General features: G+C 54.5%; 1 protein-coding gene across 2 annotated transcripts in view; it reads left to right on the forward strand.

Moving 5' to 3' along the window:
• The first annotated feature begins 6146 nt into the window (after positions 1 to 6146).
• The window catches only part of LOC122928898 (guanylate-binding protein 1-like), a 61628-nt gene continuing 51757 nt past the window's right edge, over positions 6147 to 16017 (forward strand). Inside the window, exons 1-3 of one of the 2 annotated variants that reach the window (XM_044282205.1) lie at positions 6147 to 6301; positions 15047 to 15232; positions 15488 to 15615. In XM_044282205.1, coding sequence (XP_044138140.1) covers positions 15058 to 15232; positions 15488 to 15615 — 303 coding nt within the window. In that variant the 5' untranslated portion in view covers positions 6147 to 6301; positions 15047 to 15057. Of the gene's footprint in view, positions 6347 to 15046; positions 15233 to 15487; positions 15616 to 16017 lie in introns of both variants that reach the window. The other variant, XM_044282206.1, reaches the window with a different exon arrangement.

A 16017-nucleotide genomic window follows, 5' to 3' on the forward strand; every position in this document is an offset into this window, starting at 1 on the left:
GGATTCAAAAATGAGCCGTACAGGATTAGAAAAATGATGATTACACTTACCGGTAATCGGATTTTCCAGACCCCGTGACAGGACCCTTCATTATTCCCTCCCTGTTTCTGGTTTCTTGACTTGAGTTGCACAGGGTGTAAAAAAAAAAAAAAATCCAAAAATGATATATATACAGTACAGACCAAAAGTTTGAACACACCTTCTCATTCAAAGAGTTTTCTTTACTTTCATGACTATGATAATTGTAGATTCACACTGAAGGCATCAAAACTATGAATTAACACATGTGGAATTATATACATAGCAAACAAGTGTGAAACAACTGAAAATATATGTCATATTCTAGGTTCTTCAAAGTAGCCACCTTTTGCTTTGATTACTGCTTTGCACACTCTTGGCATTCTCTTGATGAGCTTCAAGAGGTAGTCACCTGAAATGGTCTTCACTTCACAGGTGTGCCCTGTCAGGTGTAATAAGTGGGATTTCTTGCCTTATAAATGGGGTTGGGACCATCAGTTGCGTTGTGGAGAAGTCAGGTGGATACACAGCTGATAGTCCTACTGAATAGACTGTTAGAATTTGTATTATGGCAAGAAAAAAGCAGCTAAGTAAAGAAAAACGAGTGGCCATCATTACTTTAAGAAATGAAGGTCAGTCAGCCGAAAAATTGGGAAAACTTTGAAAGTGTCCCCAAGTGCAATCACAAAAACCATCAAGCGCTACAAAGAAACTGTCTCACATGCGGACCGCCCCAGGAAAGGAAGACCAAGAGTCACCTCTGCTGCGGAGGAGAAGGTCATCCGGGTCACCAGCCTCAGAAATCGCAGGTTAACAGCAGCTCAGATTAGAGACCAGGTCAATGCCACCCAGAGTTCTAGCAGCAGACACATCTCTAGAACAACTGTTAGGAGGAGACTGTGTGAATCAGGCCTTCATGGTAGAACATCTGCTAGGAAACCACTGCTAAGGACAGGCAACAAGCAGAAGAGACTTGTTTGGGCTAAAGAACACAAGGAATGGACATTAGACCAGTGGAAATCTGAGCTTTGGTCTGATGAGTCCAAATTTGAGATCTTTGGTTCCAACCAACGTGTCTTTGTGCGACGCAGAAAAGGTGAACGGATGGACTCTACATGCCTGGTTCCCACCGTGAAGCATGGAGGAGGAGGTGTGATGGTGTGGACGTGCTTTGCTGGTGACACTGTTGGGGATTTATTCAAAATTGAAGGCATACTGAGCCAGCATGGCGACCACAGCATCTTGTAGCAGCATGCTATTCCATCCGGTTTGCGTTTAGTTGGACCATCATTTATTTTTCAACAGGACAATGACCCCAAACACACCTCCAGGCTGTGTAATGGCTATTTGACCATGAAGGGGAGTGATGGGGTGCTGCGCCAGATGACCTGGCCTCCACAGTCATTGGACCTGAACCCAATCGAGATGGTTTGGGGTGAGCTGGACCGCGGAGTGAAGGCAAAAGGGCCAACAAGTGCTAAGCATCTCTGGGAACTCCTTCAAGACTGTTGGAAGACCATTTCAGGTGTCTACCTCTTGGAGCTCATCAAGAGAATGCCAAGAGTGTGCAAAGCAGTAATCAAAGCAAAAGGTGGCTACTTTGAAGAACCTAGAATATGACATATTTTCAGTTGTTTCACACTTTTTTGTTATGTATATAATTCCACATGTGATAATTCATAGTTTTGATGCCTTCAGTGTGAATCTACAATTTTCATAGTCATGAAAATAAAGAAAACTCTTTGAATGAGAAGGTGTGTCCAAACTTTTGGTCTGTACTGTATATATTTTATCGTTATGTATTGAGCAATGACTCAACTTAATGTATTCAGGACTTTTTTACTCTGATGTACTCAGCATTTATTTTGATGTACTTAGCATTTTTTTTATTGTTTACTCAGCGTTTATTATTTTTCATATTTAATAGACCCACCTTAGGGCACCTTATTTAGGTGCCTTGCATATCTGTCTTCAGGGCCATCCGAGGACTTGTAGGAGGTTCCTGAATACAGGATCGCCCCCATTGGGGCGGCCATTCCGTTCTATAGGCAGGGATCAATAGCATACGGTGAGAATCAGGGAAAGGTCCCCCATCAGACCATCACCATCCTGCCTAGAAATCTGTCCTATCCCGTATTGTGGAATACGAATGACTGCTGAGATTACACAGCCTTTCTTTTGATTTAATATTTCTTTTTTGTTTTGCATATTTTGTGTTGGGTAATTTTAGCGCTTTCAATAAAAGCTACGTTTTAATCAGGGTGGTACTCTGTGAATACTCCATACTAGATTTTATACTGCCTTCCCATACTGACCCTCTGACGGACTACTGTCTTAGCTGCGATTCCAGAAGAGAATGACCTAAGCTATCCGGATAGTGAACTCTTCGAAGCCGCCTTACTCTTATTTATGCCAAAAAAGGAAACAAAAGCGCGGAGGACTTCTCCAATCATTAGTTTCCCCTGGGTAACGTGTAAGGCATCTCCAAAAAGTCTGGACAATGGCAACTTATTCCTTTAGATTCCTGGGTTTATCAGAAGTGCTTGAAAAGTAATGAAAGGTAAGGATACCCAGATGGAAGTATACGGAATCTAAACGCTAACTAGAGGTCCGAACCTAAAGAAAAAAGGGTCGGATCAATAACATTCTAGGAATTTTTAATACCGGACATTATACTTAAATCTAGCATAATCTTGTAAAATAAATCTCAAATGGGTTTCTCATCAAGTGTTTATCAAAATAATCGTAACAGATTTTAACAAAACATCTTAGAGAAGTACTAATCTTGACAAGGAATGACCAACTGAAGATGATTGCTGAACACCGATTCCTTTGGTGCAGAATATATTGCGAGACAGATGCTTTGATCCAATCTCCACTGGAGGCCTTGTGTTACATCTACCAGAAGAACTTTAAATGTCAAAACTCCTTCCTTGCAATCTGGTATCCATGATGGAAAACTACTGTGAGGGGAGCTCACGGGTCTGCCACCAGAGGTCCAAAGAGCACACTGGACCCTTCAGTTTTGGAATTCTAGATCCACGGCAAGTATTTATAGAGTTTGCTGGTGCGCCATACCTCCTGTAGGCCATCCAGACTAAATGTTCCAGTCGATCTTATTACTCCCCACCAGGAGCCATATAGGGCTCTGTTAATATGCCATACATACTGTAGGCAATTCAAGCAATATGGTCCAGCCCATCTTCTCACTCCTCATCAGGAGTATTATAGGGCTTTGTGGAGTGCTATGCCTATTCTAGACTATTAAACTACAAATTGACAACCAAACATATAGCACAGAACTAGTTCACCCTGCATGCATAGCCACCAAGATAGACCTGCCACAAAGACTTGGCGGCACCCCAGGCACCGCTGGACACAGATACTCACTCAGAGTCAAGTTCATTCATCCAGACACTGCTGACTGAGTGGTCCACTTATTAAGACATGGCAACAGAAGACACCAGCCATGCAGACACGGCCGCCAGTAGCCGTCCCTCATGCCGACACAGCTGTAGAAGCCGTCGGCCATGTGGAGCTGTCTGCTGAAGGAGACAGCAAGAGCCGTCATCCCAGCAAGAATAAAAACTGAAGCAAACAGCTCCCTAGGTAAATGAGGCCACCAGACAGTCAAAGACTCAAAAATAGGCAGTCAACCAGCCAGACAGGCACAGGCTCAAAGGCAGCCCGCCAGACAGGCACAGGCTCAAAGGCAGCCCGCCAGACAGGCACAGGCTCAAAGGCAGCCCGCCAGACAGGCACAGGCTCAAAGGCAGCCCGCCAGACAGGCACAGGCTCAAAGGCAGCCCGCCAGACAGGCACAGGCTCAAAGGCAGCCCGCCAGACAGGCACAGGCTCAAAGGCAGCCCGCCAGACAGGCACAGGCTCAAAGGCAGCCCGCCAGACAGGCACAGGCTCAAAGGCAGCCCGCCAGACAGGCACAGGCTCAAAGGCAGCCCGCCAGACAGGCACAGGCTCAAAGGCAGCCCGCCAGACAGGCACAGGCTCAAAGGCAGCCCGCCAGACAGGCACAGGCTCAAAAGGTAGCCCGCCAGAGAGGCACAGGCTCAAAGGTAGCCCGCCAGAGAGGCACAGGCTCAAAGGTAGTCAGCTAGATGGGCACAGGTTCACCTGCAACCAGACAGACAGGTAAAGGCTTAAAAACAACCAGCCGTACAGGCATAGGTCCAAAGGCAGCCCTCCAGACAGGCACAGAATCAAAAGCAGCCAGCTAGACAGGCACCGGCTCAAAGGTAGTCAGTTAGCCAGGCACAGTCTCACAAGCATTCAGTCGACCAGGCATAGACTCTACAGGCATTTAGGTGACCAGACATAAAAACTACAGGTATTCAGCCGACCAGTCAGATGCTGTAGGTGCAAGCCAAACAAATATAGACGCAACAGGCGTTCATCCCACTCAGCCTCAAAAGGCGCCAACCAAGACCTTCCACCAAGCAGGCATATATGGAAAGACCTTTAGCCATACAGGCATCAGTAATCAGAAAAACCAACATAACAGACGTTCAGGCAAGAAAGCCAAGCGGCATGCAGGCCCCAAAAGGCACGAGGCAGGCAGGCCCCAAAGCCACGAGGCAGGCAGACGGGCCCCAAAGCCACGAGGCAGGCAGACGGGCCCCAAAGCCACGAGGCAGGCAGGCGGGCCCCAAAGCCACGAGGCAGGCAGGCAGGCCCCAAAGCCACGAGGCAGGCAGGCCCCAAAGCCACGAGGCAGGCAGACGGGCCCCAAAGCCACGAGGCAGGCAGGCGGGCCCCAAAGCCACGAGGCAGGCAGGCGGGCCCCAAAGCCACGAGGCAGGCAGGCGGGCCCCAAAGCCACGAGGCAGGCAAGCCCAATAGCCATGAGGCAGGCAGACAGTCCTCAAAGCCATGAGGCAGGCAGACAGGCCCCAAAGCCATGAGGCAGGCAGACAGGCCCCAAAGCCATGAGGCAGGCAGACAGGCCCCAAAGCCATGAGGCAGGCAGACAGGCCCCAAAGCCATGAGGCAGGCAGGCAAGCCCAAAAGCCATGAGGCAGGCAGACAGGCCCCAAAGCCATGAGGCAGGCAGACAGGCCCCAAAGCCATGAGGCAGGCAGACAGGCCCCAAAGCCATGAGGCAGGCAGACAGGCCCCAAAGCCATGAGGCAGGCAGACAGGCCCCAAAGCCGTGAGGCAGGCAGACAGGCCCCAAAGCCATGAGGCAGCCAGGCAAGCCCCAAAGCCATGAGGCAGACAGACAGGCCCCAAAGCCATGAGGCAGGCAGACAGGCCCCAAAGCCATGAGGCAGGCAGACAGGCCCCAAAGCCATGAGGCAGGCAGACAGGCCCCAAAGCCATGAGGCAGGCAGACAGGCCCCAAAGCCATGAGGCAGACAACCAGGCCCCAAAGCCATGAGGCAGACAACCAGGCCCCAAAGCAATGAGGCAGACAACCCAAATATTTGCTGTGTAACTTAAGTAGAGTCATTATAGGGAGTACCTTCTTTCACAGCCATGGGAGCTGCATGATGTAGGCTCCTTCTTCCTCGTCTGAGCGCATGTCGGGGAATGCACCGGAATACATGTTCCCATGAGGCAGACCCTCCATGGATCCGTGCTGCATGCCGTGGAATGCAATACCCCTCTGGGCTGCTTCCTCTTACCCATGGATCTGGGCTTTAAACGTTGGCCTTACTCCATTGAGGTGCCCACGCACCTGCTGCAAGAACCGGACAGAGGGCGCGGGCCCGGACCCTTCCCCCCGGTTCCTAGGGTCCTGTCAGCCCAAAACCATGGAGCGATAGACCCCGGCAGGTATTACCACATAGCCCTCCAGAACATTTCTGGGATCTCCTAGGCTAGCGGTACCTGAAAGGAAACCTGCAGGTCGCCCGCTCCAGGGACAGGAAAGAGAGGCTCCCTGGGGACGTATCCTCTCTCACTCTGTGGTGCTGTCGTGGGGGAAGGGAAAAACATGGTTTCTGACTTTCAAAAACAGGGCCGCCCCAGTCCATGGCTTGTGTTTAGCCCTGCAGCCCCAGTCCAGTGAGGGGGGCTGAGCTGCATTACCGCACACAGCCTGTGGGCAGACGTGGCGCTGTTTATGGAGAAAGCAGCCATGTTTTTGTAATCCTGTGCAGCACCTATAAGGGGTTAATTGTCTAGTGCACGACCAGAGGTACGTGGAGGGGGAGAAGCAGAGGAAGGCGTCTTACTTTCACTTTCAGTTGAGAATATATAATAAGGGCGAGCCGGCGGGTGACGACCAGAGAGCTGAGCACGGAGCGGGCGACCTACCTGCACGGTGAGCACGGATTTTCTCTTCAGAATTTGCGTCGTGTAAAGTCACGTAAGTCACCGCATTCAGCCACGAGACATGACTCTGCAGCAGAGGCACCGCTTAACCCTTTGATTGCTGTAGCTTCTTACTTTACCCTTTAGGACTGAGGGAATTTCTACAAAGAGAAATAACTTTTTTATTCTTCCGTCGATGCAGCCGCGCAGGTTTTTCTGTGGCATCAATCACGTTTGTAATAGAGGCATTTTGCATTCATATAGTCGCATGAGGGGGGAAGATAGATTTTTATGGCACCATTTCATTTACTGGGTCTTGTACTGGAAAATGGAAAAAAAAATCTTTGTGGAGTGAAAATTTAAAAAAAACCACAATTCTGACAATGTTTTTGGGGTTTTGATTTTACAGTGTTCACTGTGCAGGAAGCCTGACATGGCGTCCTTATAATGTGGTCAGCACCCGGCATACCCGGGCAAGTGCCCACTGCGCTGCTATGAGTGCTGCCCTCAGTACAGACGGAAGCGCTCATTGCTGGAGCGCAGGGAGCTACTGTCACACTCGCGTTTCATGCGGATCCGTTCAGAATGATCCATTTGTATTATCCTTAACATAACCAAGACGGATCCGTTTTCGATTGTGTCATAGAAAACGGATCCGTCCCCATTGACTTACATTGTGCGCCAGGACGGATCCGTTTGGCTCAGTTTCATCAGACGGACACCAAAACGCTGCAGGCGGCCTCCAGAGCGGAGTGGAGACGGAACTGATGCAAACTGGTCCATTTTGGACCGCGTCTGAGAGCCCTGAACGGATCTCGCAAACGGAAAGCCAAAACGCCAGTGTGAAAGTAGACTAAGGGTCCTGTCACACTTGCGGCAGAGGATTCCGTCACAATCCAGATGCAAACGGATGGCATTTGTCAAACGGATCCGGATGTGGATCCATCTGACAAATGCATTGAAATACCGGATCCGTCTCTACGGTGTCATCCAGAAAAACGGATCCGTTTCCCCCCCCCCCCCAGATTTAAAGGTCTGTGCATGAGCGGACTGGAAGAACGGATCCGTCAATGTGGCAATTTTTAATTCCGGATCCGGCACTAATACATTTCAATGGAAATTAATGCCGGATCCGGCAAGTGTTCAGGATTTGTGGCCGGAGAGAAAACTGCAGCATGCTGCTCTCCATTCAGAATGCATTAGGATAAAACGGATCCGTTTTTTTCCGGTATTGACGGAACTCAGTGCCGGAATACAAAAATGTTAATGTGAAAGTACCCTAAGGCCCCTTTTACACGGGCGAGAATTCCGCGTGGGTGCAATACTTGAAGTGAACGCATTGTACCCGCACTGAATCCGGACCCATTCACTTCAATGGGGCTGTCAGATGAGCGGTGATTTTCACGCCTCACTTGTGCGTTGCGTGAAAATCGGATCATGTTCTATATTCTGCGTTTTTCACGCAACGCAGGCCCCATAGAAATAAATGGGTATGTGTGAAAATCGCAAGCAAGTGCGGATGCGGTGCGATTTTCATGCATGGTTGCTAGGAGACGATCGGGATAAGCGACCCCATTAAAGTCTAATCACTGTATTACTTTCCCTTATAACAGGGTTACAGGGAACATAATGGCATTCTCAATACAGAACGCTTAGTAAAATGGGGATGGAGGGGTTAAAATATAAATAAAATTAACTCACCTCCTCCCCTTGATGGCGCCGCCGGCATCGCCTTCTTTCCTTGATGACGTAATCGCGCTCACCACGTGGCGACGTCAGCGCAGGATCTTCTATCTTCATTCAGCAGGACCTGCGCTGACGCGTATTGTAAAATAATAAAATTTACAGAACACCGAACCCAAACCCGAACTTCAGCGAAGACGTTCGCGTCTGGGTGCAAAACGCATTGCACCTGCGCGATAAAAACTGAACAACGCAACAGAAAACTGACTGAAATTGTGTGCGCACTCACACGGGTTTCTCACAATGCACATGTGACGCATCCGGAGCAAATCCTGGACGTCACCGTGTGAAAGAGGCCGAAGCCACATAAAAGCCATTCTCAGCAGCATATAGACTCCGGCTGCCGCTGCCTCCCTTACAGGCTTCAGACACGCCCCCTCTTCACTCCAGCAGAGCAGACACGCCCCCTCTTCACTCCAGCAGAGCAGACACGCCCCCTCTTCACTCCAGCAGAGCAGACACGCCCCCTCTAAACTCCAGCAGAGCAGACACGCCCCCTTTTCACTCCAGCAGAGCAGACACGCCCCTCTTCTCTTCAGCAGAGCAGACACGCCCCTCTTCTCTCCAGCAGAGCAGACACGCCCCCTCTTCACTCCAGCAGAGCAGACACGCCCCCTCTTCACTCCAGCAGAGCAGACACGCCCCCTCTTCACTCCTGCAGAGCAGACACGCCCCCTCTTCACTCCAGCAGAGCAGACACGCCCCCTCTAAACTCCAGCAGAGCAGACACGCCCCCTTTTCACTCCAGCAGAGCAGACACGCCCCTCTTCTCTTCAGCAGAGCAGACACGCCCCTCTTCTCTCCAGCAGAGCAGACACGCCCCCTCTTCACTCCAGCAGAGCAGACACGCCCCCATCTTCACTCCAGCAGAGCAGACACGCCCCCTCTTCACTCCTGCAGAGCAGACACGCCCCCTCTTCACTCCAGCAGAGCAGACACGCCCCCTCTTCACTCCTGCAGAGCAGACACGCCCCCTTTTCTCTCCAGCAGAGCAGAAACGCCCCCTTTTCACTCCAGCAGAGCAGACACGCCCCTCTTCTCTCCAGCAGAGCAGACACGCCCCTCTTCTCTCCAGCAGAGCAGACACGCCCCCTCTAAACTCCAGCAGAGCAGACACGCCCCCTCTAAACTCCAGCAGAGCAGACACGCCCCCTCTAAACTCCAGCAGAGCAGACACGCCCCCTCTAAACTCCAGCAGAGCAGACACGCCCCCTCTTCACTCCAGCAGAGCAGACACGCCCCCTCTTCACTCCAGCAGAGCAGACACGCCCCCTCTTCACTCCAGCAGAGCAGACACGCCGCCTCTTCTCTCCAGCAGCGCAGACATGCCCCTTCTCTCTCCAGCAGAGCAGGCACGCCCCCTCTTCACTCTAGCAGAGCAGACACGCCCCCTCTCTACTCCAGCAGAGCAGACACGCCCCCTCTTCACTCCAGCAGAGCAGACATGCCCCTCTTCACTCCAGCAGAGCAGACACGCCCCTCTTCACTCTAGCAGAGCAGACACGCCTCTCTTCTCTCTCCAGCAGAGCAGACACGCCCCCTCTTCACTCCAGCAGAGCAGACCCGCCCCTCTTCACTCCAGCAGAGCAGACCCGCCCCTCTTCTCTCAAGCAGAGCAGACACGTCCCCTCTTCTCTACAGCAGAGCACACACGCCCCCTCTTCTCTACAGCAGAGCAGACACGCCCCCTCTTCACTCCAGCAGAGCACACACGCCCCCTCTTCTCTACAGCAGAGCAGACACGCCCCTCTTCTCTCCAGCAGAGCACACACGCCCCCTCTTCTCTACAGCAGAGCAGACACGCCCCCTCTTCACTCCAGCAGAGCAGACCCGCCCCTCTTCTCTCCAGCAGAGCAGACACGCTCCCTCTTCACTCCAGCAGAGCAGACACGCCCCTCTTCTCTCCAGCAGAGCACACACGCCCCTATTTTCTCCAGCAGAGCAGACACGCCCCCTCTTCACTCCAGCAGAGCAGACACGCCCCTCTTCACTCCAGCAGAGCAGACCCGCCCCTCTTCTCTCCAGCAGAGCAGACACGCCCCCTCTTCACTCCAGCAGAGCAGACACGCCCCCTCTTCACTCCAGCAGAGCAGACACGCCCCCTCTAAACTCCAGCAGAGCAGACATGCCCCCTCTAAACTCCAGCAGAGCAGACACGCCCCCTCTTCACTCCAGCAGAGCAGACACGCCCCCTCTAAACTCCAGCAGAGCAGACACGCCCCCTCTTCACTCCAGCAGAGCAGACACGCCCCCTCTTCTCTCAAGCAGAGCACACGTCCCCTCTTCTCTACAGCAGAGCAGACGCGCCCCCTCTTCTCTCCAGCAGAGCAGACACGCCCCCTCTTCTCTACAGCAGAGCACACACGCCCCCTCTCCACTCCAGCAGAGCAGACACGCCCCCTCTTCACTCCAGCAGAGCAGACCCGCCCCTCTTCTCTCCAGCAGAGCAGACACGCCCCCTCTTCTCTCAAGCAGAGCACACACGCTCCCTCTTCTCTACAGCAGAGCACACACGCCCCCTCTCCACTCCAGCAGAGCAGACACGCCCCCTCTTCACTCCAGCAGAGCAGACACGCCCCTCTTCACTCCAGCAGAGCAGACACGCCCCCTCTTCACTCCAGCAGAGCAGACACGCCCCCTCTTCACTCCAGGCAGAGCAGACACGCCCCCTCTTCACTCCAGCAGAGCAGACACGCCCCCTCTTCACTCCAGCAGAGCAGACACGCCCCCTCTTCACTCCAGCAGAGCAGACACGCCCCCTCTTCACTCCAGCAGAGCAGACACGCCCCCTCTTCACTCCAGCAGAGCAGACACGCCCCCTCTTCACTCCAGCAGAGCAGACACGCCCCCTTTTCTCTCAAGCAGAGCAGACACGCCCCCTATTCTCTAAAGCAGAGCACACACGCCCCCTCTTCTCTCAAGCAGAGCACACACGCCCCCTCTTCACTCCAGCAGAGCAGACACGCCCCTCTTCTCTCCAGCAGAGCAGACACGCCCCCTCTTCACTCCAGCAGAGCAGACACGCCCCCTCTTCACTCCAACAGAGCAGACACGCCCCCTCTAAACTCCAGCAGAGCAGAGACGCCCCCTCTTCTCTCCAGCAGAGCAGAGACGCCCCCTCTTCTCTCCAGCAGAGCAGACACGCCCCCTCTTCTTTCCGGAAGAGCAGATACGCCCCCTCTTCTCTCCAGCAGAGCAGACGCGCCCCCTCTTTACTCCAGCAGAGCAGACATGCCCCCTCTTCATTCCAGCAGAAGAGACACGCCCCCTCTTTACTCCAGCAGAGGAGACACGCCACCTCTTTACTCCAGCAGAGCAGACACGCCCCCTCTTCTCTACAGCAGAGCAGACACGCCCCCTCTTCACTCCAGCAGAGCAGACACATCCCCTCTTCACTCCAGGAGAGCAGACACGCCCCTCTTCTCTCCAGCAAAGCACACACGCCCCCTCTTCACTCCAGCAGAGCAGACACGCTCCCCTCTTCACTCCAGCAGAGCAGACACGCCCCCTCTCCACTCCAGCAGAGCAGACACGCCCCTCTTCACTCCAGCAGAGCAGACATGCCCCTCTTCACTCCAGCAGAGCAGACACGCCCCTCTTCACTCCAGCAGAACAGACACGCCCCTCTTCACTCCAGCAGAGAAGACACGCCCCTCTTCACTCCAGCAGAGCAGACACGCCCCTCTTCTCTCCAGCAGAGCAGACACGCCCTCTCTTCACTCCAGCAGAGGAGACACGCCCCCTCTTCATTCCAGCAGAGGAGACACGCCCCCTCTTCACTCCAGCAGAGCAGACACGCCCCCTCTTCACTCCAGCAGAGCAGACACGCCCCCTCTTTACTCCAGCAGAGGAGACACGCCCCCTCTTCTCTACAGCAAAGCCCCCTCTTCACTCCAGCAGAGCAGACACGCCCCTCTTCACTCCAGCAAAGCAGACACGCCCCCTCTTCACTCCAGCAGAGCAGACACGCCCCCTCTTCTCTACAGCAGAGCAGACACGCCCCCTCTTCTCTCCAGCAGAGCAGACACGCCCCCCTCTTCACTCCATCAGAGAAGACTCGCCCCCTCTTCACTCCAGCAGAGCAGACACGCCCCCTCTTCACTCCAGCAGAGCAGACACGCCCCCTCTTCTCTCCAGCAGAGCAGACGCGCCCCCTCTTCTCCCTATCAGAGCAGACGCGCCCCCTCTTCTCTCCAGCAGAGCAGACGCGCCCCCTCTTCTCTCCAGCAGAGCAGACGCGCCCCCTCTTCTCTCCAGCAGAGCAGACGCGCCCCCTCTTCTCTCCAGCAGAGCAGACGCGCCCCCATTTCTCTCCAGCAGAGCAGACGCGCCCCCTCTTCTCTCCAGCAGAGCAGACCGCGCCCCCTCTTCTCTCCAGCAGAGCAGACGCGCCCCCATTTCTCTCCAGCAGAGCAGACGCGCCCCCTCTTCTCTCCAGCAGAGCAGACGCGCCCCCTCTTCTCTCCAGCAGAGCAGACGCGCCCCCTCTTCTCTCCAGCAGAGCAGACGCGCCCCCTCTTCTCTCCAGCAGAGCAGACGCGTCCCCTCTTCTCTCCAGCAGAGCAGACGCGCCCCCTCTTTACTCCAGCAGAGCAGACGCGCCCCCTCTTCTCTCCAGCAGAGCACACACGCCCCCTCTTCTCTACAGCAGAGCAGACACGCCCCCTCTTCACTCCAGCAGAGCAGACCCGCCCCTCTTCTCTCCAGCAGAGCAGACACGCTCCCTCTTCACTCCAGCAGAGCAGACACGCTCCCTCTTCACTCCAGCAGAGCAGACACGCCCCTTTTCTCTCCAGCAGAGCACACACGCCCCTATTTTCTCCAGAAGAGCAGACACGCCCCCTCTTCACTCCAGCAGAGCAGACACGCCCCCTCTTCACTCCAGCAGAGCAGACACGCCCCCTCTTCACTCCAGCAGAGCAGACACGCCCCCTCTTCACTCCAGCAGAGCAGACACGCCCCCTCTTCACTCCAGCAGAGCAGACACGCCCCCTCTTCACTCCAGCAGAGCAGACACGCCGCCTCTTCTCTCCAGCAGCGCAGACACGCCCCTTCTCTCTCCAGCAGAGCAGACACGCCCCCTCTTCACTCCAGCAGAGCAGACATGCCCCTCTTCACTCCAGCAGAGCAGACACGCCCCTCTTCACTCTAGCAGAGCAGACACGCCCCCTCTTCACTCTAGCAGAGCAGACACGCCTCTCTTCTCTCCAGCAGAGCAGACACGCCCCCCTCTTCTCTACAGCAGAGCAGACACGCCCCCTCTTCACTCCACCAGAGCAGACACGCCCCCTCTTCACTCCACCAGAGCAGACACGCCCCCTCTTCACTCCAGCAGAGCAGACACGCCCCCTCTTCTCTCCAGCAGAGCAGACACGCCCCCTCTTCTCTCCAGCAGAGCAGACACGCCCCCTCTTCACTCCATCAGAGAAGACACCCCCCCTTCACTCCAGCAGAGCAGACACGCCCCCTCTTCTCTCCAGCAGAGCAGACACGCCCCCTCTTCTCTCCAGCAGAGCAGAGACGCCCCCTCTTCTCTCCGGCAGAGCAGACACGCCCCCTCTTCTCTCCGGCAGAGCAGACACGCCCCCTCTTCTCTCCGGCAGAGCATACGCGCCCCCTCTTCTCTCCGGCAGAGCAGACGCGCCCCCTCTTCTCTCCGGCAGAGCAGACGCGCCCCCTCTTCACTTCACCAGAGCAGACACGCCCCCTCTTCACTCCAGCAGAGCAGACACGCCCCCTCTTCTCTCCAGCAGAGCAGACACGCCCCCTCTTCTCTCCAGCAGAGCAGACATGCCCCCTCTTCACTCCATCAGAGAAGACACGCCCCCCCCTTCACTCCAGCAGAGCAGACACGCCCCCTCTTCTCTCCAGCAGAGCAGACACGCCCCCTCTTCTCTCCAGAAGAGCAGACACGCCCCTCTTCTCTCCAGCAGAGCAGACACGCCCCCTCTTCTCTCCAGCAGAGCAGACACGCTCCCTCTTCGCTCCAGCAGAGCAGACACGCCCCCTTTTCCCTCCATCAGAGCAGACACGCCCCCTTTTCCCTACAGCAGAGAAGACACGCCCCATCTTCTCTCCAGCAGAGTAGACACACATCCGTCTCTTCTCTGTGAATGAGTCTGCACTGTGACTGTCTCTTCTCTGTGGGATGGGGGTGGTCATGGAACTCTTGGAGCTGCTGCTGGATGCTGTAGTAGAGCAGCTGCTGGATGCTGTAGTAGAGCAGCTGCTGGATGCTATGTAGTTGTTTTACTGCCTCATTAAAGGGAACCTGTCACCTCAAAAACGCATATGACCCCGCCAGCATTACCTGATAGTAGCCCCCAGTCTGTTAATCATGTGTTTGATCCGGTAATCTGATATTCCATACATGACAAAAACAATGTCTTAATCGCTCTGCTATACACCTGAGGCACGGCTCTGCTATATACCGGAGGCACGGCTCTGCTATATACCGGAGGCACGGCTCTGCTGTATATCGGAGGCAGGGCTCTGCTGTATACCGTTGGCACGGCTCTGCTGTATACCGGAGGCACGGCTCTGCTGTATGCCGGAGTCACGGCTCTGCTGTATGCCGGAGTCACGGCTCTGCTGTATGCCGGAGTCACGGCTTTGCTGTATGCCGGAATCACGGCTCTGCTGTATGCCGGAGTCACGGCTCTGCTGTATACCGGAGTCACGGCTTTGCTGTATGCCGGAATCACGGCTCTGCTGTATGCCGGAGTCACGGCTCTGCTGTATGCCGGAGTCACGGCTCTGCTGTATGCAGGAGTCACGGCTCTGCTGTATGCAGGAGTCACGGCTCTGCTGTATGCCGGAGTCACGGCTCTGCTGTATGCCGGAGTCACGGCTCTGCTGTATGCCGGAGTCACGGCTCTGCTGTATGCCGGAGTCACGGCTCTGCTGTATGCCGGAGTCACGGCTCTGCTGTATACCGGAGGCACGGCTCTGCTGTATACCGGAGGCACGGCTCTGCTGTACTGGAGGTAACTCCTTTTTCTTTCATTCATAGATTTTCCGATAATGGAGCGTCCAGTGTGTCTGATAGAGAACCACGAGGATGGGACCATCCGGGTGAATCAGGAGGCCCTGGAAATCTTATCCCGCTTTACTCAGAAGGTGGTTGTTGTGGCCATAGTCGGGAAATACCGGACCGGGAAGTCCTATCTGATGAACAGACTGGCGGGAAGTAAAAATGGTGAGAGGCGGAATGTGTGCTGGAGACCCCTGGAAATGAGATTCCTATTCTGTCGAAAGACATGAAATAATAGGACCAGGTCCTGGGCCACGTATCTCCTCATGGAGTCAATGGAGCGTTGGAGGAAGCGTCTACCACTATTGGCCTCCACCCTCCTTTGCTGACCATGGTCATCTCCACGTTGATGATGGGCACTGCCCTTGGTCTCTTCTTGTATAACCCCTTCCTATTACCTCTGTGTGTTTGTCCATTCAGGCTTCTCCTTGGGCTCGACAGTCCAGTCCATGACTAAAGGTATCTGGATGTGGTGCGTTCCTCACCCTGTGAAACATGGGCACACCCTGGTGCTGCTGGACACAGAAGGCCTGGGTGACGTGGAGAAGGTCAGTGTGAACATTCCTGAAACCAGAGTCATCGCTGCCGTATATAAAGTATAGACCTAGTGGTGTGAGGTCCATCTAGGGTGGCCACTTTCATAGGCCTTCTGTTGCAATGATTGGGCTGAGTGCCGGATGCTCCTCACGTGCTCAGTCAGGTTCTCCAGCTCTGTGCCTGGCCGAGTGGGATGACGCAAGCTGGGCACTCACCTCTGGACTGGTTCAGCAGACAGGGAATAGCTCACGTCACTCCAGTCACAGAGCGGGATGTCCTGTTGGCCCTGGGCCTCTAATGACTAAGTGTGAGAGCCACAGAAAAGGAGGACTACAGATGGAGGGCAGGGAGCCAGGAAGCTGGACTGTTTGGCCTAAAACCAGACATCTGGCCAGCCTAGATCCATAATCTGT

Source organism: Bufo gargarizans, chromosome 2, assembly GCF_014858855.1.
Source record: "Bufo gargarizans isolate SCDJY-AF-19 chromosome 2, ASM1485885v1, whole genome shotgun sequence".
NCBI lineage: Eukaryota > Metazoa > Chordata > Amphibia > Anura > Bufonidae > Bufo > Bufo gargarizans.